The sequence below is a fragment of the Jaculus jaculus genome, chromosome 9 (assembly GCF_020740685.1).
Source record: "Jaculus jaculus isolate mJacJac1 chromosome 9, mJacJac1.mat.Y.cur, whole genome shotgun sequence".
In the NCBI taxonomy this organism is placed as follows: domain Eukaryota; kingdom Metazoa; phylum Chordata; class Mammalia; order Rodentia; family Dipodidae; genus Jaculus; species Jaculus jaculus.
The window spans coordinates 62,632,023-62,657,502 of NC_059110.1; the positions used below are offsets into that span (position 1 = coordinate 62,632,023).

The window sequence follows — 25,480 nt, forward strand, 5'->3', positions numbered from 1 at the left end:
AAATGCAGAAATTAAGAGAAAAAATCCTCAATATTATATCATAATTGTCCTAGCCTATGCAAAAAGAAAAAGAAAATGATTGGAATTTTAAGCTGCAGAATAAAGCTTTTATAGATAGCAATACCTTCATATTGAGAGGATTTGGTCATGGATCAAACAGTTTTCACTGCAAAGTGAAGGGTAGATGTGATTTCATAAATCATTAGCAGTTTGGGCAGGTGCAACCAGCCTTGGCTAACTATGCTTCCCTGTGTGTATATCTGTTTGTTTTTGTCTCTTCAGATGCTTGGGGAGTATAACCATTCAGTGCTCTGTTATGACCATGCTTTGCAGGCCAAACCTGGGTTTGAGCAAGCTATAAAGAGGAAGCATGCTGTCCTGTGTCAGCAAAAACTTGAGCAGAAATTAGAGGCTCAACATAGGTAACTGAAATAAAAAATATCACTGAACTACCAGCACCACAGACCCTTAGGTTAGAATAGTGTTTGGTAGTAGCAATTTTAATTTGATCTTGAGAATTAAGGAAGAAAGTTCGTATACTGCAAGTCCTATTCCTTTTCTTCAAATTCATTCAGCATAATTAACTGATTGCATTGAGGACTCCAACACCTTTGATTCCCGGAACTGGAGAATGTATGCGATAAAGTCATTTAGATCTGTGTGTGTGTGTGTGTGCGTGTGTGTGTGTGTGTGTGTGTGTGTGTACATGCGTGCACGTTACAAGAAAGAAGATAGGATCTTACTCTACAGCCCAAGCTGACCTAGAAACTCATTATGCTGGCCTTGAATGCTCAGTAGTTCTTCTACCTCAGCTTCCCAAGTACCAGGATTATATGTGAGCTACCATACCTAGCTGAAACCTTTATAATTCTGGCTATGACTTGTTGTCATAAAGCTAGATGCAGATGAGTAGGCTGAAAATATGTAGTAATCTTGTTGACTTTTTTTCATAAAATATGTTATGTTGGTAAACTCATATGTGTAGTATTTGATCTTCTCTAGGGTCAGATATTATTTTAGTTAAGAGGCACTGAGAGACATTATTTGGCCCACAAATTAGTACGATTTGGGTGTTATGTTGCACAGTAAAGATCGCATTTAAGCTTGTTTTATTTTTTTAATTCTGTGTTTTAACTTTTTCTGGTATTAAAATAATGTTAAGATCTCTTCAGCGAACACTGAATGAGTTAAAGGAGTACCAGAAGCAGCATGACCACTACCTGAGACAGCAGGAGATCCTAGAGAAACACAAGCTGATTCAGGAGGAGCAAATCTTAAGAAATATTATCCATGAGACTCAGATGGCTAAAGAGGCACAGTTAGGTACGTAGTGTCTCTTTGGGAGTGGAGGCTGAACAGGATATTCACTTCTAGCTTGCCCTACTGTCATAGCTCTTGTGCAGCCTTAAAGCAGTATAATATTGTGTCATTGACTTTTCTAGATATCAAAATCAAGTTTCATCACAGTAGTATGTCAGGAGACATGGGAAGCTACTTTGGCTAACTTTCTCCCAACCCCCATTTTGAAATAAAAACCTGATCTTTAAGATTCCAGAAGTCTTGTATTTCTCCAACTTGAATATCACTCCCCTGGAGATTTGAATACATTTAGATTCGGATGTGTTGGAGATAGGGCAGATCCTACCTTCCTGACCTGGTGATACCTATTGCTGCTTTTCTAAAACCTGCACTGTGGATAATAAGGCCTTATACCAGTCAAACACCAGGCAGACCAACAGCACCAGCACATATACCCTCTGGATACCACTAGCAAGAAAGCAAGCATCTTTTTTGTTTTTTCGTGCTTGCTTAAAGAGAAGCACCATTTTAGAAGTCAGAATTTAGACTAAAATTTGCCCCAGGTAGGATCTCTTAGCCTGAGCCAATGAATTAGTTAAAAGGGGTTCTTGAAATAATTTCTATAATTAAATGTAAGGAGTGGGAAGGTGGCTCAGTCGTCAGATGAGTTTGCTGTACAGGGCTGACTACTGGGATCTGGATCCCAGCACCTGCAGAAAACCAGATGTGCAGTGATGATGCACATATATGTGATCCCAGATATACAGTGATGCACAGGTGGGATCCCAACTCACAGCAGTAGGAGGCAGAACCAGGAAAGTCCTAAAGTTTGCTAGCCACCCAGTCTGTCCAAGAGAAGTCCTGTCACGAAATAAGGTGACAGGAGCATAGCAACACTCCAAGGTTGTCTTCTGACCACACACATCATGACATGCCTGGACCTCCCCCACACACACCCTACACACACACGTTAAATGATTGCTGATATGCATGGATTTTGTTGCTGCTGCTGCTACTGCTGCTGCTGCTGCTCTGGGAAGGTAGTATATCGCTTTTATTAAGATCTCTTAGAGTTTGTTCCCCAAAATGCAGAATCTCAGAGCTGACCATGGTAGCACACACCCTAATCCCAGCACTAGGGAGGTAGAAGTAAGGATCGCTGTGAGTTCAAGGCTATCCTGAGACTACATAGTGAATTCCAGGTCAGCCTGGGCTAGAGCGAGACCCTACCTTGAAAAAAAAAAACAAAACAAAAAAGTCAGCAGGAGATCAATGATATGATTATATCCAGAATGTTTTGTTTCTTTTTAAATCCTAAGGGAATATATCTAGCAACTCAACACTATTCTGCCTTGATAAAAATGTTGGTCTGAGCTGGGCGTGGTGGCGCACGCCTTTAATCCCAGCACTCGGGAGGCTAAGGTAGGAGGATCGCCATGAGTTTGAGGCTACCCTGAGACTACATAGTGAATTCCAGGTCAGCCTGAGTGAGAGTGAGACCCTACCTCAAAACAAAACAAAACAAAACAAAACGAAAATGTTGGTCTGGAAAGACTCATAAGCATCAGACCTTACCTGTAACCATTTATTGTCCATTATACATTTCATCAACATTCTTTCTTTGCTATTTTAAGTATCCAGATTTTGTTCAGTTTTTGAGATTTACTGATCAGGCTATAGTAAATGAAACCAGAGCTTTTGCATATAAATCTAAAACAAAATTAGGAACTAATAAAGCAACTGGTAGAGGTTCCTTATAGGTAGAGAAACTGGGACTTCTTTACTGATTTCATTTAATTAACCATTAATGAGTGCTTTTCTGCCTGTACCCATAAATAAGTACTCTCCTAAGGCTCTGAGAGACACAGGTTGAAAATTAATGAGTTACATGAAGAAAAGCATGTTGGCATTGTGTGACCTTGCTCATCTGTGTCACTTCTTTTCCACTTTAGGAAATCACCAGATATGCCGTCTGGTCAACCAGCAGCATAGTTTACACTGCCAGGGGGACCAGCCTGTGCGCTACCATCGAGGAGACATCTTTGAAAATGTGGATTATGTTCAGGTCTTTTTCTTAGTCTGTTCTAGTTCTTATTAACTTTTGTGTACCTGAGAATAGTACTGTTTTCCTCCTGTTATTTCCTTTAGATCTTTTTAGATTTGAGTGGCTATATTTTTATGAAAGCAGATTTTGTCATGAGTACACAGTGTACTGGATGACAAAATAATTTCCCAAAATAATTGTATATGTATATATTGTGTATTGCATCTCCTTCAGCAAGGGAGCTAGAATTAGGCTGTTGTTACATCTAACTCAAAGTTTTCATCTCTCCATATAAGCTGTGAGTAATATTTAAGATGTGTGAGAGAGCTGTCTTTCCTGAAGTTATCATTCCTGTAACATTGCCCACCAAAAACACCAACAGAGTGATCATTATCAGCAGAAAATGTTTACCAAGCACCATTGCTAGGTGTGTGCTTTTTCTCACATATCTCTGTATATACCCACATACTCATATACACACACATGAAAGCCATCCTAGCCTGTCTAATTAGGAGGAAGGAATACATTAAATATGATGCTGGATACTATAACTACTATAGGTAAATGATAAAGGAAGTAAGGTCAGCTAGATTTCCAGATATCCTAAAAGAGTATTGGAAATAAAAATAGCATTTATTCTATCCTAGACAGAATCCATTTTGCCGTATTATAACTGTAAAAATTTCCAGAGGTAAGCACTTTAAAAATCAGGAAGACATTTATAGGGATACAAATGTGTACCCTTTAATTTGGAAAAGAAAGTGACCCAGACAACATTGAGAAAAACTAATAAATAAAAATTAATAGATATTTTAAGAGAGAAAGTAAGAAGGAGGTAGACATGGTGGCTCATGTTTTAATTACAGCACTCAGGAGCTGATATAGGAGGATTGCCATGAGTTCAAGGCCAGCCTGGACTGGAATGAGACACTGCCTGAAACAAGAGGAAGGGAAGAAAAGAAGAGAATAAGGAACAAGGAAAAGAGAAAATGAGAAGGGAGGAGATGAGAGGGAGAGGAGAAACTAGTAATATAGACCAAAGGCTCCCTATGATTTTTGTAAACTAGTTCTTAGCAATATCCTATGTTTGGCATTTAAGAAAAAGAACAGGGGCACACTCTCCTGTTGCTATTGTCCACCTTATGTTGTCCACCCTCTGCTCATGCCATCGTTTTCCCCTGCCATCATGGAGCTTCCCCTTGAGCCTGTAAGCCAAAATAAACTGCTTTTTCCCAGAAAAAAAAAAGAAAAAAGAAAAAGAACAGGCAGGGCAGAGATGGCTCAGTTGGTAAAGTTCTTGTTTTGCAAGCATGAGAACCTGAGTTCAAACACCGGAACCCACATTGCAGGGAAGGGGGAGCAAGTTATGGTGGCACACACCTATAATCCCAGCACTAAGGAGGCTGAGGTAAGGGAATCACCATGAACTTGAGACCAGCCTGGGCTATAGTGAGACCCTGTCTCAAAAAAAACAAGAAAAAAGAAAAGACAAATGCACACCATCTGAAATTGTAGCTCCTTGTCTTAAACCGTGCATTTTAAGGGTGGGGGAAGAAATATTCAGAAATACAGATTGAAACCCAGTAGAACTCTTAGATGTCTTGATGGTCTCTGGACTGCCCTGTACCAGTGTTGTTTCCATTATTCTGTATTCACATGAAAAAGAGCCTATCTCTATTTATAAAGACTTAGGGCTTCACATTCACAATACTCATTCTGTTTTCTCATATCTTTACCATTCCTAATCCCATTTTCTTATCCAGCAACTTCTCAGGAACATAGAAAAATACAATGCTAATCTTATAAGTATGTCAAACCTTATTTTACCTTTACCTTGTTTTACAAACAAGATTGTGTGTGTGTGTGTGTGTGTGTTGGTGTGCCTTTATTTGCTAGTTTCCTGTTTTTTACCTCTAAAACTTGCATTTTGAATTGACAGTAGTCTATAATTTCTAATTGACAGCTATATTAAACCTCCTTTCTTAAACTTCCCTTTTCTAAATGCAGCACTAATTTTATATAAAAATAATTATTTTAAAGCCGGGCGTGGTGGCGCACGCCTTTAATCCCAGCACTCGGGAGGCAGAGGTAGGAGGATTGCCATGAGTTCAAGGCCACCCTGAGATGACAGAGTTAATTCCAGGTCAGCCTGGACCAGAGTGAGACCCTACCTCAAAAACAACAACAACAACAAAAATTATTATTATTTTAGTCTAGACAGATGGGGAAATAATGAAGCAGATCTGTAGATTATTTAATCATTGATTTAAGAGTCTAAATCATAAAAGGGAAGTAAAAAGACAAGAAAACTGCTATTTTTCTCATACTAGTGGCACAGTTGATTGAAAGTTAACTGTTGTACATGAGAGAATACTGTTCTCAAAACTAAACAATCCGATTATGTTATTGCTGACCTACTAATTATGAATAGTCACTAGATTTTTAGTTTGAGTAACATCTCGGTAACAGCTCCCTTTCTACTCATAATTGAATGAATTTATCATTTTCTAGTTTGGTGATGATTCATCAACTTCCAGTATGATGTCTGTGAACTTTGATGCTCCAGCAAATCACAGTGACATCGGTAATTCAGGCAAATCTTCTCCTGTTGCCCATTCTGTTCTCTGGATCTGGGGCCAGGATTCTGATGCATACAGGGTAAGTATATAGAAAATGAAGCATGAAGAGACAGGATCTCTTAAAGCAGTGGTCTCTACTGTAGCAGGAATTTGGCCCCATACAGTTCAGCTTAGTACAGCATACATGTGTTAAACTTGCTATTAAATGGAAAGCATCCTCCTAGATAGTGAATCAGTAAGATCGACTCCAGCTTAAGTTCTTCCCAGCCAAGTGGGATAGATAGAAACCCTGATTTCATTTCATAGCATTGCATACTGAGCAAAATTACCAATTTGTATATTCTTTACTTACTTAATCAGCATTCTTTTGTTAAGCTCCCAAGTGAGTGTGTAGCTGATACTAGGAATATAGTAGGTAGGCTCCTTATTCTCTTTAAGCTTGTATACTAATGGAAGATGCATACAATAAATAGGTTGATAAATGCAATTGTAGGCTAGCTATCAAAAAGCTCTATGCTAGCTAATGACAATGCCAAGACATGAGGACAAAAATGTGTAGTATTCATCATTTAGTTTTTAGAATATAGTCTGTTTATTCTAACTGAATAAATTCAGCCATTAGATTTATTTCTACATAACACAAACTCCCCAGAGTTTGTTAACTTTAAGATATGTTTGGTAGCTGTCTTAGACAGTTACTTACATATAGAAAAATGAACATTATATAAATCACTAAACAAATTTAGGTTTTGACACTGGCAAAGGAAGTTAGTTTTCTGAGTATATGTGTGCTTTCACAAAAAGATAACAAGCTGCATCTCCTACTGACTTAAATGACAGGAAACTGTTATTAATACAGAAGATCTTGAGATACACTTTGGGTTTGTTTGATCCCAGTGGCCAGGTATAGCACTACTGACTTATTTCTTTACTTTTCTTTACTCTGCCATGCACAGTATTGGTGTCACTTCAAAGCTTACTTCCCTCTTAGTTACAAGATGAGATCCAGTGGCAACTGGAGAAGCATGCCTTTGGTTTATATGCATCATAAAAGTTCAGACTTGCGGTGCTGGAGAGATGGCTTAATGGTTAAGTGCTTGCCTGTGAAGCCTAGTGACCCCAATTCAAGGCTCAATTCCCCAGTACCCATGTAAGCCAGATGCACAAGGTGGTGCATGCATTTGGAGTTCATTTGCAGTGGCTGGAGGCCCTGGCATGCCCATTCTCAATCTATCTGCCTTTTTCTGTGTGTATCACTCTGAAATAACTAAATAAATACAAAAAAAAAATTTTTTTTTTATGTTTAGGCTTGCTTTTGTTCCCAGAAATGCCAACAAATCTCCCCTTGTATTTTTCTTGGCTCAACTGGCTTAGGACTGTACAACAGTGAACCAATTTGCAGTGAAGCAGGTGGAATAACTGCTTTTTAGATAATCTAGTGGAAAGAATATTATGAAATCCACCAGTGTCTGTATTTATCTTAAAATATTATATTCCTGTTAAGTTATTCTTGTATACCTCGGTTTTTAACAGTTCACTTAACATTTTAAGATATTGACTCCAAAGTAATCTATGAGAAACCTTTTTTCCTTTCGTAGAACAAACAGCATATTCTGTGGCCTAAAAGAGAAGATTGTACAGAAAGCTACCCTAAAGTCCCTGTTGGTGGGGAATTGCCAACATATTTTCTGCCCCCGGAGAACAAAGGACTCAGGCAAGTGCTGATGGATTTGGCATAGCACCACATTCAGCATGGTTGTCTTCTGCGATGCTTTGAGCGAACCAGCCTTGGACTTGAAAGGTTAAGTCTTTATCTTGGACTCACTGAACTTTGAAAATATGAATCTTGTTCCTTTTTCTTGTGCCAGGATCCACGAACTCAGCAGTGACGATTATTCTTCAGAAGAAGAGACCCAAACCCCTGACTGTTCCTTAACTGACTTCAGAAAAAGCCACACTGTGTCCTACTTAGTCAAAGAATTAGAGGTTCGCATGGATCTGAAAGCCAAAATACCTGATGACCATGCACGCAAAGTAAGGTTCATGTAGGCTGGTGTTTATTGCCATCCATTCTGGGTGACTTCAGAAGCCTCTTAGATGGAACAGAAATTTGAAGGAAGACAGTTTCTAAGTTTATAAAACTGAAGGCTAGAATTAAAGAATTGATGAATTGATTGATAAGTCAGTCATGCTATTCATTAATAGGGGGACAGGAAATGTTCCTTGGGGCTACTGATAACATGGTTCCCCTTAGCACTATTCATTCCTCCAACTGAGAGGATTCTGAAGATGAATAACTGAACTGTTTACATAATGGAATCAGTCTATTAAAGTAAAATTCAAAACTACATGTAGTTACTACTTAAATTCAGAGCACATTTATTGAAGCAGAAAAAAGTTACTTGCCAGGTACTGTTTCAGGTTCTTGGAATTTAAAGGCAAGTAAGCCATGACCTTTGCTTTAGTTAAAGAACACTAGTACAAACATGTGATCAGGTCAATACTTATTGGTAGGTTAATGGCCTCATTATATATGTGAGTGATTATTTATAAATCTGTTCAAAATAACTGTACCTCTGGAACTCATGTACAAACTTATATCCATAGAGATGCTTTATAAATGTCTTCCCTGTTATTTTCAATTGAGCCAAGCTTCTTTTTGATATTTTTAGATTTTGCTTTCCCGTATCAATAACTATACTATCCCAGAAGAAGAAATTGGGTCTTTCTTATTTCATGCTATTAACAAGGTAAGTCATATGGGACATCTAAAATTTAAATGCTTAGTAATTATAATTAAAGGTTAAATAGTGTTGTATTTCTTAACTAATTGGAGTATTTTGATATTTTTAGCCAAATGCCCCTGTCTGGCTCATTCTCAATGAAGCTGGACTCTATTGGAGAGCAGTAGGAAACAGCACTTTTGCTATTGCCTGTCTGCAGAGGGCTTTGAATTTAGCGCCAGTTCAATACCAGGATATTCCTCTTGTTAACCTGGCCAACCTTTTGATTCACTATGGCCTTCATCTTGATGCTACTAAGCTACTCCTGCAAGCTCTGGCCATCAATAGCTCTGAGGTGAGATTTTATTTATTGATTTTTTTTTAACTTATAATTTCATTTACTATATAGACTAACTCAGTTTTAGAGTACAATGTGTATTTCTTTTTTAGAAAGGGTATAACAAAGGACTAGCAGAACAGAATTTGCACATGTTAAAAGACTATATAGTTTTGTTTTGATTCTTTAATTTTTTTTTTTTTGGTTTATTTATTTGAGCATGACAGAGAGAGGGAGAGAGAGATAAAGAGAGAGAATGGGTGCTCCAGGGCTTCCAGCCACTGCAAACGAACTCCAGACGTGTGCACCCCCTTGTGCATCTGGCTAATGTGGGTCCTGGGGAATCAATACTCGAACTGAGGTCCTTAGGCTTTACAGGCAAGCGCTTAACTGCTAAGCCATCTCTCCAGCCCTGATTCTTTATTTAAATGTGGAGTCTGGCCATCTAATCCAAGTTTACCTCATGAAGTTTCTTTCTGTCTTAAACTCCTGATCCAAGGTTATAACCATGTGTCATCATGCTAGTTGCCACCTAGTTACTCTATTCATTTTATTTATTTTCTTGCAGAGAGGTGGGGGGAGTGGCCTCTGGCCACTAAAGATGAACTCCAGATGCAAATGCTTCTTTGTGCATCTGGCCCTACTTAGGTACTGAGAAATTGAACCCAGGCCCTCAGACTTTGCAGGCAAGCACCTTAAGTGCTGAACCATCTGTCCAGCCCCTAGTTAACTCTTTTAAACACATACATGTAGGCTGAGGAGAGAGCACAGTCAGTAATGTGCTTACCATGCAAGCATGAGGACTTGAGTTTGATCCCCATAAACCACATTAATAAAAGCTGGGCATGATATTTGCAATCCCAATGCTGGGGTGTGGGTAGAGACAGTTGGATCCCCGGGACTCACTGACCAGCCACACTAGCCTAATTGATGAGCTTCTATTCAGTGAGAGACTTATCTCCAAAAACGTGAACAGCACCTGAGAAAGGACACCTGAGGTTATTCCATGGTCTTCATGTGTATCAACACATACGTGCATGTACAACTGCTCACACATGAACACACACACAGAATCAAAATTAAAACTTACACATAAAAAATGGGGAAAGAATTTAGTTCCTAAAGTGCTTGTCTTATAAGCCTTAGGGCCTGAGTTCAGTCTTCATTATGAGAGGAACTACACTCAGAGTTGTCCTCTTGCTACATGCACCTGCACCTGCACACATATGAACATATGCACATAATACACAAATGAGAATAACATAGCTATAAAAATACACCATCATACTTTATGTCAGTCTGAAACACATGCTTCTGATTTTATCCTCACTACTGCATGCATATTGCTTAATATTAGACTATTTATAATATTTAACTTATAGTTACACTGTTAAAGCCAGAGCATAATTTAAAGGTTGTTTTGAAAAATGGATAAATAGGTGCAGGCCTGGAGATATAGCTCAGCGGACTTACCTGGCTTGCAGTAAGTTTAAGAACCAAATGACCAACATTACAAAAATAAACAAATACAAAAAAGATAGATAAATAGACAGCTAGATAGATAGATAGATATTTATGCCTTGAACTTCCCACATAAAGTCAGGCTGTGAAGTTATGTTACTGATTTGTTTGGTTGGCTGGCTTTGAATAGGTTTGGGAGAGTTATTTCTTGGGTAGTATTTGTTTATCTTTGAGATAGGATCTTACCATGTTAACCAGGCTGGGCTCAAACTCACTCTATAGTTCATGCCAGCCTTGGACTTGTGGCAGTCCTCCTGATTCAGCTTTCTCAGTGCTTGGATTACAGGCATGTGCTACCATTCCTCCCAACATCACTGCTTTGTTATTTATCATAGTTCCTAGTTTTAAGGCACCACTTCTGTTTTATCATATTCTATCACCTCTGAAATCACAATACATGCTACTACTTGACATATTAAGTTTGATGAAATAGTTACAATCAATATACATTTAAATTGATCTTTCCTAGTACTTAAATGTTTTTATAGCTAAAAACTGCTTTAGAAGAGGTGTGGATAAATAGTTTAGGTTTACTACCTTAAATTCCAAAAATGATTATTGTGTTATTTAATTTGTTTATTTGTTTGTCATACACATAGAAAATACAGACTTTTTGAGTGGACATGAAACAGAACTAGATTGTTCAGCTGTCAGTATGGACATGAACAATCTCAAGATTGTGAAGTACTCCTATACAATCCTCTCCATGAGTCTAAGGAACTGTAAAAAGATGACCATGAACTCTTCATATTGGACTGCTTCTTTGTATATTTGTTTCCTCTTATTAGTGTTTTACATGTGTCTATCTGTCTGTCTGTCTGTCTATCCATATGGTGAGGAAAGGAGATATAAAAAAGGAAAAAATTACTTGGGTTCCATAAATAATTTGCTTTTATTTGCAAATAGGAAAAGAGAGAGAGAGAGCGAGGGTATGTCAGAGCCTCTGGCTGCTGCAAATGAACTCCAGATGCATGTACCACTGTGCATCTAGCTTTATGTGGATACTGAGGAATCTAACACAGGTTGATAGGCTTTGCAGGCAAGCACCTTAACCACCAAGCCATCTCGTCAGCCACAAAAATAAAATTTTTAATGTTTATTTTGAGAGAGAAAAGGAAAAAGGGAGAGCAAGAGAATGCATGTGCAGGGCCTCCTGCCGTTGCAGATGAACTCCAGATATGTGCCCTACTTTCGCATCTGGCCTTATGTGGGTACTGGAGAATTAAATCTAGGCCATTTGGCCTTGCAAGCAAATGACTTTAACCATGGAGCCATGTCTCCAGCCCACCCCCAAAAAAATAATTTTTAAAATATGAGAATAAAATAGTACCTGTTAAGAGTTTCCTTTGGATTACACAAATTTTCAACTGGACTTTAAGCAAAGATAGTAATTTCTCTGCTTTCAGGTTGCTAATAAGTATATCAAATATGATACTTATTACTTACAAGGTACCGGTACAGTGAGAACATATGATAAGCATATGGTATGTGATGTGATCAAGTAGACATTTCAGTGGAAGACTCAGTACAGCTTTATTCCCATAATACTTCTTTTGGTTTACTTTCTAGTGGGACCAGCTAAGGTAATTGAATCATATTTTTCTGAAAGGGGGAATAAAGAGCCACCTCAGAGAGTAGTTGCCTTTGTATATTTTAAAATTATATTTAAATTTTAGTTATTAAATGCTATAGTGCTGCTATGAGAATAAAACATAGATGAGTAGAAGAGGGTTAGTATACCAAAAATACCTCTCAACAGTACCCCTTTCCAAGCTGGCAACATTTGAAAATACTGACCTCTGTGCATGACTTCTGTGCAGATATTTCATTAAATTGCTAACAATTCAATTTTAGTTTTGTTTTCAATGGTTTAATCTTTGTTTTATCTACTTAAACTAAATATACTCTAACCTTATGGCTCACTCTTTGGTATTATATAACCATGAAAAATGAGTACACACTTCTTAAAAAATATTTATAAGAATGCTTATAGTAACTTTATTCATAATAGCCAGAAGCTGGAAACAGCCCAAATGCCAATGGGCAAAAGAATGTTGAACAACTGATATACAGTGGAACACTATGACAGTTTAACTGCAAGTAGTCTGCTGATACAGAAGCATGAATGAATTTCAGATTGAGTGAAATGCTGTAAAAGAATGTGTGCTGTCTTTACATATAAGAAAACATGCTGGTTGATTCCATCCATAAGAACTTAAAGAACGTCAGAGTTAGAAACAACATAATAACAATGGTTTCTTTTGGAGTGGGATTACCCAAGGCACCTTCTAGGACAGACACTACATGCATTCTAGATGTTTTATATATTGTGTTGAGTGGCAGCTATAATGATAAGTCCATACGTAAAAATTCACTGAACTATATACTTAAGACTAGTATACAATATGTACTTTATTTTTTTATATTTGTAAAAAGTATGAGAGAGAGAGAGTGTGTGTGAGAGAGACATAGTTTAGAATTGTATGACGTGAGTGAAATGGACCTTTATGAGGCATTAACCTATATGGGCAACAAAAGAAAACCTCAAAGATGGACACTACAAAGGTTTTATAACTCCCAGAAAATATAATTCATTAACATTTTGCTGATTTTTTTCTTTTCACAGCCCCTGACCTTTTTGAGTCTGGGAAATGCTTACCTTGCTCTGAAGAATATCACTGGGGCACTTGAAGCCTTTAGACAGGCTTTGAAATTAACTAGCAAATGCCCCGAATGTGAGGACAGCCTGAAGTTAATTCGCTGCATGCAGTTTTATCCTTTTCTGTACAACATCACCTCTTCTGTTTGTAGTGGTAAGCAGCTGTTAAATGCTAGAAAAATTAGAAGCTCAACCGGTATTCCTGTTCTGTGCAACAAAACATAATTTTCTGAATTTTCCAAGGATTTAGTGTAGCTCCTATAATTCTAAAATGTAGCAGAGAAGTTAATTTATTATTTACTAAAATTAAGGAATTAAGGCTTATTTCTTTCCCAAAACCCTGGTTAAGAACAACTTCAAAAAGGAAAAACAAGCGTTGACTAAAGTGTAAAGTAAATTCTTCTGAGATTGCGAGGGCTGTGTTTTTCCTCTCCCCATAAATTTCTGTTTAATAATGACTTATCGTCATAATAAAGGGTTATTTTGCTTGTGAAATCAAAGTGTGTTATGAGAGTTAAAGCAGTTCTGTAACCCCTTGCCTTTAAGTGAGGGTGATTCAGACCTTTGCTGCACCTTCAAAATAGTTACCTGAAAAAGGCAGGAGGAAGTTGTGGACAGAATAGAACACATGTGATATGAAAGCAGAAAGGAAGGGTGCAAGGGGACAGGATGCTGGGAAAACAGAAAGGTGAATAAAAATCAAGAAAAAATATCTATTGAAAATATTGTAGTGAAATCTAAGTTTGAATGTTAAATAAAAATATTGAGAAAGGACATATCCTATCATTTGCTTTTTCAATTTAATTCTCTTTCCAATACTTTGAAGGAAATACATTAGCAATTGTTGGCATAAAAACATAGCATTTCAGAAGTGAGTTTTGTTAAAAATAAATATTTTATAAAACAGGGATAAATGTAAAATATCATATTCTTATTTTCCTTATATTTTTTAAACATGTAATTGTGATAAGATATTGTGTTCTTTGTGATAATAATAGACATTTATTTAAAGTGGATGATTTTATCAAGAAAAATATTATGTGATTTGAAACAACGTGGACAAAGTTTCTATGTACAGAATCTCACACCAGTCTTTCTTGGACACATTTCTTCTTTAAAATAGTAATATTATTCTAAAATGCTAATGTAAAATTTTGATACTAATATGATATTTTCCAATCAAAAAAAAATAGTTACCTGACTGTGAGTGATAGGTGTCCTTTCCTCTAGTGCGTCTACCCCAGTGGAGCTAATACTGAAACCTGACTCAGAATAACTCTTAAGTATCACATAGTGTTTGGTTATTTGTTATTTAACCTTCACAACAAGAAAAGAAAATCATTAATTTTTTTTAATTTATTTATTTGAGAGCGACAGACACAGAGAGAAAGACAGAGAGAGAGAGAGAGAGAGAGAGAGAGAGAATGGGCGTGCCAGGGCTTCCAGCCTCTGCAAACGAACTCCAGAGGCGTGCGCCCCCTTGTGCATCTGGCTAACGTGGGACCTGGGGAACCGAGCCTCGAACTGAGGTCCTTAGGCTTCACAGGCAAGCGCTTAACCGCTAAACCATCTCTCCAGCCCGAAAATCATTAATTTGATACTTCCTGAACTATGATAGGTACGGTCTGCATGTATGTGGATCTTCAGTGCCTAGCCATTGCTGGGTAGAGCAATGGTGGTGCTCCATTACTGCTCAGATTTGATTGTGGTGTTCAACAGAGAGTTAGCATTTTCATTCCTTCACTTTGGATATTAGGATATAATGTGACACCCAGTTATTCATGTGGTGACTTGCCTTGAAGTCTGTGATAATTAGTAGTAGACTAAGGACCTGAAATTGGTTTCCTGATTCATTTTACCAGACGGACTTGGAATTTTAATGGAATGGGAATAAATAGTACTTGTATTGTTAAATATCAGAGTCCAGATATTTAGACAACAAACCAAGTCGTTCAGCAATATAATGTCATATCTCAGCTGTCTGTCAGTGTGGGGCCCAGTATGAATTAAGAGTTTTTCCATGAGTACTAAAAGAGTAGACAGTATTTTAGCAGGGCAATACAGTCAATCAGCCCATGTTAGAATCATACAAATTCATATCTGAGCCCCAGTTCAGCCATAATGTTGTGATCCCAGTGACTTAAATGCCTATCTACTCAATGAAAGACAATGAGACCTCTATCATATACTTGCTTAGAAAATTAAATGAGATTGTTATTATATAGTAGATACTGGATAAAAAGGTATTAGCAGTTAATAGTGAATACAATGTATTCAGAACTCCAAACATGCAGATCATGGTCTTTATCTTATTTACTTTTAGGAAATACAATTTTCTAAATATTTGTAGGTCCCCTAAGAACAGCTTATAAACAGAATTTTGCCTTTCCTAATGAATTTCTTTGAATTCTAGGAAGTCATTTGAACTGTTACCATCTCTCTCACCTTTCTTAAAAATTCTGTAATTGGGGAAAAGTTACAGAATTATTTATCTGATAGTTTTTCTTGCTATTCACCAGGTGCATATATTCTTATAGCAACTGCCCCTTATGATTTCTCCTTTGAGTAGGGTTTAATCCCTCTCGTCGTCATAATTTCAAAGATGTTGTGAGACAAGACCTAAAAGTTTGACTCTTAATTGCCCACTCAGCAGGTGACTGTAAGAAAGAAATTAATTCTTAAAGCTTTTTTCTGTTTTATTTTTAGATACTGGGTCAACCCCAGGACCTTATGCCTTCAAATTTTAACTAAACATTATATTTTGGCTACTTTGAAATATATTCTGTTTTTTCACAGTTATGAGTTTATTATTTTTTATTTTATTTAACTTAGGTAGAACTGAACTGGTACATTGATAAACTCATACTTAGATACAACTTGTTTGGTTCTTAAAGGGAAAATAGAGCCTGTTAAATTTTAATGCATAATGTTTTTGAATAAAAACAAGGTCTCAGACATACTCAGCATTAAAAAAAAAAAACTTAATGTGAGACTAAAAAGGGATCATGAAGCTGTAATGGAAAATAATTTTTAAAACTATGAGAAAAATGATTAACTGTTAAATCTATAGAAGGTTTTAAAGATACACTGATAAGGCATCTTAACATGATGGAGTATTTTCAAAACATTTTAAACATCTCATAGTGCTTTCATCTTTCTACTTTACTAATTTGCAAGTAAAGTTATACCTAGCAAAGGTATTTTCTTGCATTAAGTAGTATAGAATATATATTACTATGTCTAGAATATGTATAATTTTACTTTTTTTGTTTGTTTGTTTGTGTGTGTGTGTGTTTGTTTTCCGCTAGGCTCTCGCTCTAGCCCAGGCTGACCTGGAATTCACTATGTAGTCTCAGGGTGGCCTCGAACTCTCGGCAAACCTCCTACTTCTGCCTCCCAAGTGCTGGGATTAAAGGTGTGTGCCTCCACGCCCAGCCAAAATTATATATAATTTTACTTTATTTTTAATATGTTTCAATGTTACATTCATTTTATTTGAAACCATTATTTTAGACCAATAGTTATTTTATCACACTTCATTTGCATGAGTTGCTTACAGGTAGGCCACATACAACAATGTTAATGTTTACCAAGCATATGTGAACTTTCAAGCTAGGATTTTTGAGCTCTAGTCCTTTGTTAATTCACTGAAACACCATCCATTTAAAAGTATGAGCCCAGATCTTTAGATGTTGTGAATAAAGGTTCTGCAGAATAGCCTAGAGTTGAATGTCAGCCTGTTCTTAGAATTGTGTGCAAGTCTCTATAGAAAATACCTTCTTTGATAGAATTTTTATCTAGACAAAAGAAACAGAACAATTTTCAAATCACATATAAACTTTAATAACCTTCAGTGTATAGATGGATTATTTTGTATTTTTCTCAGATTTTTGTACTTACAGCATCTATTTCTATTTCATATATCCTTTCATAACTTACTTCATTGCCTATGATTTTAGTCTGTGGTCTTTAGCCTAAATTTCTGTACATTTATGACTTGAACCTTGAAGTCATTCTACATAGTTTAAGTTTTAAAGAAAATAAAAGTTGCATTTTGCTGACCTCCTCTGAACTATTCAAAATACACTGCAGTTAAGAATGTGCTTTATCAGTGTCTTCATTATGATGCTTGTTTTTTTTTCTTTAGTTCTTTTATTAAAGAAATAATAGAGATTAATGTAACAACTCTCACAAAACCTTGCCATGTCCCCAAAAGGCAGTCAATGTCATAAATGGACCTGTGATCAATATAGAATACTGTTGGTTGTACCATCTTATTGAATTAAATAGTATGCCAGGTTTGTCTTTTGCATTCTTCTCTCATATTGTGGTCTACGCATGAAACACATGTGGATTTTCTCCCCAGCCCTGGATTTTATATATTCCAAATACTCCATGGTATTTTACTGACCTAACCCTGCACTGACGTAAATGTTCTGTCCAATGTAAGCAAACCACTCTGGTGCAGTGAGCAGTGGCAGCCATCTCTGCAGATAGGGTGACTCTGAGGCCAGTGCACAGAAGAGCAACTGTTGTGTTCACATGTTTTTAAAGAAGTTTGACTTTAAAGTATTCTACTTTATTTCCTCCATAGTTTTAGAATTTTACTTTTGATAGTCTGTTCTTCAAAATATTTAAGTTTTAGATGACAGCAGTATGTGGTATCCAGGGGTACACATTGTCCCTGGTTGTTTTGCTATGTCAGGTTTATTTTAGCATCAGTTGTCTACTGCCTTCCCATACACAAACTGAGTCAGTTCATGAAATTCTTTACAATATAACTAATATGTAAATTCTGAGTGGAAGTAGATTAAACTTTAAGAGAACTGAAGGATAATATATTTTTATAATTTCAAGTCATTTCAGTTTCAGGTGTTTTTTTGTGTCTTTCAACATGTTTTATAACTTTGTATAAATAAATGCCACATAATTATTTTCTTTCAACACAGTTTCTAATTATCTCTTTTGTCAAAGGTTAGTTTTTTGACTCAGGGTCTCACACTGCCTATACAAGGTTAGCTTTAATAGTTCTTATTTTTTCCAATCTTCTTTTTCTTAATACATTGACAAGAAGCTCACATGTTAATGTGTTGCAACAGATTTTCAGATTTAAATAATAATAATAATATATTATCAATGTTATCTACTCTAGGTTTCTGATGGTCACCTCTCTCATAAACTGGTCACCTCAGTGAGAAATCTCTAATGTTTAACAAATGTGTATATTCAGTTTTCTGCTCTGGAACTGGTCATATAGTGTGGTATAAGGTGTTAATTCCTTCTCAAGGTGTCCCCATATCCACAGAGTTTTTAGTGGGTATGGATTCTCTGGTGTCTAACAAGGTGTGACTTTTGGCTGAAAGCTTTGCCACACTCAATACAGTTATAGGACTTTTCTCCTGTGTGCTTCCTCATATGAAGAGTAAGAGACGAGATCTGAGAGAAGGCTTTTCCACATTTGCTACAGTCAAAGGGTTTCTCACCTGTATGGCCTCGTATGTGTATAGTCAGGGATGAGCTCTAGGAGAACACTTTTCCACATTTATTACACTCATAGGGTTTCTCACCAGTGTGACCTCTCATATGCACAATAAGTGAAGTTCTTTGAGAGAAGGCTTTTCCACACTCATTACACACATAAGGCTTCTTGCCTGTGTGACTTCTCATGTGTAAATTAAGTAATGAGCACTGAGCGAAGTCTTTCCCACACTTATCACATTCATAAGGCTTTTCCCCAGTGTGACTTCGCAGGTGAAGAGTAAGTAAGGGATGCAATCTGAGAGAAGGCCTTACCACATTTATTATAGTCATATGGCTTCTCTCCAGTATGAACTTTCTGGTGTGTAATAAAGTTTTGCTTCTGGTTGTTTTCCCAAATTCACTACATCCATAAGGTTTCTCTCTAGTATGAATTTTCTGATGTATAATGAAGTTTTTCTTATGGCTGAAGGCTTTTCTACATTCTTCACATTCATAGGGTTTCTCACCTGTGTGCCTTCTCAAGTGTACAGTAAGCACTGAGCTTTGAGAGAAGGCTTTTCCACATTCATTGCATTCATACGGTTTCTCCCCTGTATGGATTCTCACATGTATTATAAGCATGGAAAACTGAGAGAAGGCTTTTCCACATTTATCACATTTATAAGGTTTTTCTCCTGTGTGACTTCGCATATGAAGAGCAAGGGAAGCAATTCGAAGGAAGGCTTTAACACATTCATTACATGCATAGGGTTTCTCCCCACTGTGAACTTTCTGATGTGCAAGGAGGCTTTGCTTCTGGCTGAACGCTTTTCCTCATTTACTACATTCATAAGGTTTCCATTATGAATTTTTTCATAATCAATGAGATTGGATTTCTGGCTAAAGGATTTCCCACGATCCCTAAATGAATAGGGTTTCTCTCCAGTATGAATTCTTTGATGTCTAATAAGATTCGATATTTTAATGAAAGTTTTCCCACATTCATTACACTCATAGCACTCCTCTCTATGATGAACTTTATGATGCTTAGTGAGTTTTTCCTTGTGGTTAAAGACTTTTTTTACACTTGCTGCATTCATAGAGTTTCTCTCCAGTATGAAATCTCAGGTGTCTGATAAGGTCCAATGTTTGGATAAAGCCTCTTCCACAATGATTACACTTAAAGGGGGTCACAACAAAATGGGCTGGACCACTGCCACATGATTTCTTAGCTTCATCATATTCAAAATGTTCCTCTTTCACAAGGTGTTTCACATTATTATGATAATCAAAATTATTCTCTAAACACTTTCCAAAGCAGTTATATTCACAGAGGTGGTGTCTGGAAGGAGTAAAATCTAAGTTTTCAGGACATGCATTTGCCAGTTTCCTAGGACACTCTTCAGCTTCTTCAGTACCTATTTTTTTGACAACTTGTTTCAAGTGGCTGTCTTGGGTTTTCTGATGCTCAACAATTCTGCAATTTTCTGCCTCGACCAGCCATGGTTCTTCTTTTGCTCCAACTTGAAAATTACATCAGGCTTGCTGAGTGGAGAACCCATTGTGATTAAGCTGTTATAGTTCTCTAGCATCACGTTCCTGTACAGCTTCCTCTGAGAAATAAGATCTTCATAGTAAATTACGGTCACTTGGGCTTGGGGAGTTGTTTGCTGTCATTATTCTATTTCATTTTACTTGTGCTTAGTTCCTCTGTACATAACTGTTCACACTGGATGGTGAAAACAGAAGTAGAATCAAATCAGTGACCTCTGTCCTCTTCCAGGAAAATCAAGGAAAGAATGCCACTACCATTGTTCATGGCTTCTTTCCCATTGACCTTCCATGGACACGCAGACACAGAAAGAGAGAGAGAGGGAGGGAGATGGAGGGAGAGAAAGAGAGAGCGATACCACATCCTCTGTCACTGTCAAATTGTACTCCACATTGCCTCCCAAACACAGGGGAGAATTCCTTTTACTCCAATACATTATTCTTGTCTGAAATGCTCCTTTGGTCCTCCGTTAGAAAGACTTAACACAAATCCCAGAACTACCACTTAACTTACTGTTTCATTGTAAGCAAGTTTCTTATTTTCATTAAGAATCAGTTTCCTCATATCTAAAATGAGAATTAATATTACTTCATAATGTTTTTAGGAGGGTTAAGTGGAAGGAGAAAACCAAACTACTTCATAAATACTGGCACTGTTCCTTGCCAGTCCCCCTTTTATAGGCTTACCTATGCTTCAGAATTCAATTTCTGGGTACTCAAAGCCTTTCTTACCTCTGATTAACTTGGTGTAACGTTCTACCTCAGTAGGAATTATTTTATATTTACTATCTTCCCAAGTTTGTAAGTTCCTTAAAAGCTGAGCTTTTAACTTTTTTTTTAAGGGACTGTATGCCCTTCTTTCCTCTTTCTTTTTGCCTCCATCCATCTTTCTTTTTAAATTATTTATTTATTTATTTATTTGAGAGCAACAGACACAGAGAGAAAGACAGATAGAGGGAGAGAGAGAGAATGGGCGCGCCAGGGCTTCCAGCCTCTGCAAACGAACTCCAGACGCGTGCGCCCCCTTGTGCATCTGGCTAACGTGGGATCTGGGGAACTGAGCCTCCAATCGGGGTCCTTAGGCTTCACAGGCAAGCGCTTAACCACTAAGCCATCTCTCCAGCCCAGCTTTTAACTTTTTTAAAAAAATTTGTTGGCATACAGAGATTTAGGGATCATTCAGCCTGGCAGTTTCAAATGCACATCCCCCTCCTCTCCCTAATTCTCCTCTGCCAACCCCTGCCCCACCCCAGTACCTTCTCCTTGTTGTCTGTTCTTTATATTTGGAAAGCTAAAACTCTTGAAACAGAATATTCACCCCTTAACATAGTCTTATATGTGGTAGCCTCTAATGTATAAGAATAAAATTGAAGAACAATGGAAGTGATTTCCTAATATGTGGTCTTGCTTGGATGTCCTGGTAAAGGACAGCAACTACAGATTTATTCTGAACCAAATAATTGTCCTCTAAATCTGCAGCTTTCTAGTGATCATGCATCAGAGAACACAAGGAAGGAAAAAAGACATCCATTCAATGAGCCAGATCATCTGGAATGCACCAGTATCAAAGGAGAGATGTTTTAGGCAGATCATAGTTAAGTCAGACGCATAGCTTATTTAGTACTCCTTACCCAAAAAGTCTTTTTCCTGTTAACATACAGTCCCTAGTAGAATCAAAACCCTTATACTCACTGACAGAAATATAGTAGAAATCAGTTTCTCTATTTGGGTCAAAAAGTATCCTAGTACTCAGATTGTTGTCAAGAGTCAACATTGTGCTTAGAAAAATCTTTATCCATATAACCAGAACTTATTTTCTAGAAGAAAAACAGGTACCTTTTTATGTTGCCGTCTTAAATGTGTAATCCCTACCATCACTCTTTAAATTCCTTTGTTGTATTTTTTGTTTGTTTGTTTGTTTTAACAATTCCTTGTCTTCTGATATATTCTTTTTAATCTGTGATGAAAGAATAGTATATGTCTGTGCTATAATTCATCTTTCTCAGACTTACTCAGGTACTACATTTCTTGCCTTTGATATTTTTTTAGCTTCAACAGAATATTTTACAAATGTTATCGCTGAAACAAGATCTTAAGGCTTGATATTGTTGTCAGCTTTTGCCTCCACATCCTTGGTTCTTACAATAGCTAACAAGCAAAACTTGAATTTCAATGCAAAGTCTCGAATCACAGCAATGATCTAGCATTGAGTGCCTCGGTACACTGACTGTATTGTCACCTTTTTTTTTTCTTTACTAGTTGTGTACATACTCAGTGTGTAAATAGCCATGTTAGTACCATTGTTAACCTCCTTCCTGTCCTCTCTCCTCCGATAGGACCCTACGCATTGGGGATTGTGTGTCATGCATTGTAGGCTAGTAATCAGTTATGGGTAAGAGGCAATGTCTCTGTGCATAATGTCCCAATTTGTGGCTCTAACAATCTTTCTGTTCCCTCTTCCATGAATTTCCCTGAGCCATGTTGGGTTCGTTTTAGGTCTACTTCAGTGATGAGGTCTTGGGAGCCTCTGTATCTCTGGATATCTGGTTTGGTAGGAGTTGAGTGTTCTCTGTGTGTTATCACCTTCATCCTTGTGCTGGTACCAGGTTCACCAAGAAAGCAGCACTCTTGCTTATTTCCCCAGTTGCTCTGTGGATTCAGCTGGGGCCCTGGTGAGGTGTGAGGAGCTGAATCTCCTCAGGTTCTACATCCATCTGAAAAAGAGAAGATTCTCCAACAGAGAGTGAAATCAGCACTGGATAAATGGGATAACCATTATGATATTAGAGGGAATTTAATATGTGTAGGTCCTCTTGTAGCGCAAGATTGGTGGGAGCTTGATATTGGAGAGTAGACTCAATTTTTAGATACGGTTCTGACTTGTTTCCCAGTTCCAGCTATAGGTTCTGTTCCACTGAGCAGTCCAGTTAGCCAAATCAAGAGCAGATGGTTTCCCACCCTGGCTTTGCTCCACTATTGTACTTGGGTGAGCATCACGTCAGGTTGTTTGCTGCTGAGTAGCTTAGACCATGAGTTTCTTGGAAACATGTTGGTCATTTTCCCCCAGGTGCTCATGTAGCACCTTCTGGCACTAGACGAGCTAACTGTCTGGGGACTGACTCTCTTCCAGATTCGAGCTAGGTCACTCCATGTTCTGTACCAACAACATCTGGTGTCTTCTGCAGTAGGGTCTTACCACGAGCCTTTGGTGAGTCATCAAGTACTCTGACAGAAATCTGTCTTCTTTTGGGAAACCTTGTAGGTCTGTCTGGTCAACAGCTCATTGTAGATGTTAACCGCAGCCTGGTACTGGGAGTTACAGGCCGGTGCCAAGTGAAAAGAAGGAAGAAAAAGATATGTAATATAAAAGAGAAAGAAAAAAACAGGAGAAGGTTAAGGTTAGTCTTCATCATACCCTCTCCAGGGCCCTTTGATTCAGGTGTTCCTTCTAAGGACCTGATGAAGGTTCAACCTTTTAGTTTGTCTTTCAGGATATAGGATTTTATAGTACCATATCCATTTGGGTCCAGTTTTGTGCCCCCTCCCCTTACCCTTTCCTCCCATCCCACCCTCCCTGTTGTCCAGTCCTCTAAATGCCTAATAGGTATGTCAGCATCTCAGGCAGATTCAGGTTAGGAGCCACAGATGAGTGAGACCATATGATGATTGTCTATCTGTAATTGGCTGAGATTCTGTTTCAAGTTTGACCATTTTTCTTCAAATTTCATTGTGTCATTTTTCCTTACTGCTGTATAGAATTCTATCATGTAGATATACCACAACTGGTTATTCATTCATCTAATGATGGACATCTGGATTGATTCTAGTTCTCAGCTATTATGTATTAAGCAGCTATAAATATGGTTGAGCAGATCTCTCTGAACTGAGGCTTGGAGCTTTTAGGATAAATGCCAAGTAAGGAAATAACTGGGTCTGTTGGTAACTCTATAGTCAGCTTTTTTAGGAGTCTCTGTATTGCTTTCCATAGTGGTTATACCATCTTACATTCCCACCAACAGTAAATGAGAGTTCCTGTTTCTCCACATCTTCACCAGAATTTGTTTTCATTTGATTTTTTAATGTTTGCTATCCTTTCTGGGGTAAGGTGGAATCCCAGAGTTGTTTTAATTTGCATTCCCCTTAGAGATGTTGAACATTTTCTTAAGTGTGTGTTTGCCATTTGTATTCTACCTCTAAGAACTCCTTGTTCATTTCTCTGCCCCATTTGGTGAGTGGGTTGTTTGACTTTTTATTGTTTAGGTTTTTGAGCTCTTTGTAGATTATAAAAATTAGGCCTCTGTCAGTTGTGTAGCTGGCAAAAATTTTCTCCCATTCTGTGGGAAATCTGTTGGCTCTGCTTAAAAAATTTTTCAGTTTCATGAGATCCTAGTGGTTGAGTGATTGTTTAATATACCACATAAATAAGCTTAAACACCAAAACCACATGATCATTTCAATAGATGCAGAAAAATCCTTTAACAAATACAACATTACTTCATGATCAGAGCATTGGATTGTCACCTTTTTGTTCTTGATGTTTTGAGACCTATGCATTGTAGGACAACAAGAGATGTTTCTAATGTGCATATCTGTGTCTCTTATCATTGAGGTCATTGTCATGAGAAAACTTGGGACAACAGCCATGACAACTCACAGTCACTGGATGCTGAAGAAGAGCTGCAAGGGCCAGAGGAGGACCCCATGCTCTCTGTTGAGCACTCAGAGAGGGACTCTGAGGCCGTTAGGCTTGAAAGTAAGTTGATTTGACCTGAGCTGTGCTTCTGGGGAAAAATCAACTCTCAAGCTTTAAGCTTTTCTCTCCCTTTGAGAGTTTTTGTCCTTCTGGTAACACCCATTCTTGGTATAGAATCATGCAGATGTCCCTCAAATGGTGAGGAAGAAGACCCAGTATAGTGTGAAAGTTCTCTATACTTACAGATTTGATTCACATATGCACCAGTCTTTGTTCTCACTGTTGTTCTATCAAGTGAGTCATTGACAAAATGAAAATCAGTTGCATTGATATTAGCCCAATAAAATTGAAACATTTGAAACAGTTAGCATATCTGTCAGTTCTTCTCCTAATATTCAGCTTTAGTACCACGCTTCAGCCATGTTAATCAGTCCATTCAGAATTGCCAAAGTGAACAATTTATTGTTGAGATTCATTCCACTTGACTAGTTTCCTCCATTTGGAACAAATACATTCTGCTCTTTGTGGCTTATGGGATCACTTGTTCTTAACATTGCTTGTCTTCAAGCCATCTTTTTCATTTTTCTTCACTTACCCACTGTCCTAACCATGAT

General features: G+C 37.5%; 1 protein-coding gene across 6 annotated transcripts in view; it reads left to right on the forward strand.

Moving 5' to 3' along the window:
• Ttc17 (tetratricopeptide repeat domain 17) overlaps window positions 1-25,480 on the forward strand; it is a 177,270-nt gene that overhangs the window by 106,771 nt on the left and 45,019 nt on the right. For 4 of the 6 annotated variants that reach the window (XM_045159315.1, XM_004663335.2, XM_012949842.2 and 1 more), the window contains exons 8-17: window positions 283-422; window positions 1,163-1,323; window positions 3,252-3,364; window positions 5,855-6,001; window positions 7,521-7,636; window positions 7,791-7,956; window positions 8,595-8,672; window positions 8,776-9,000; window positions 13,130-13,316; window positions 24,783-24,926. In XM_045159315.1, coding sequence (XP_045015250.1) covers window positions 283-422; window positions 1,163-1,323; window positions 3,252-3,364; window positions 5,855-6,001; window positions 7,521-7,636; window positions 7,791-7,956; window positions 8,595-8,672; window positions 8,776-9,000; window positions 13,130-13,316; window positions 24,783-24,926 — 1,477 coding nt within the window. The remainder of the gene's footprint in view (window positions 1-282; window positions 423-1,162; window positions 1,324-3,251; window positions 3,365-5,854; window positions 6,002-7,520; window positions 7,637-7,790; window positions 7,957-8,594; window positions 8,673-8,775; window positions 9,001-13,129; window positions 13,317-24,782; window positions 24,927-25,480) is intronic. The other 2 variants (XM_004663336.2, XM_045159317.1) reach the window with 1 other exon arrangement.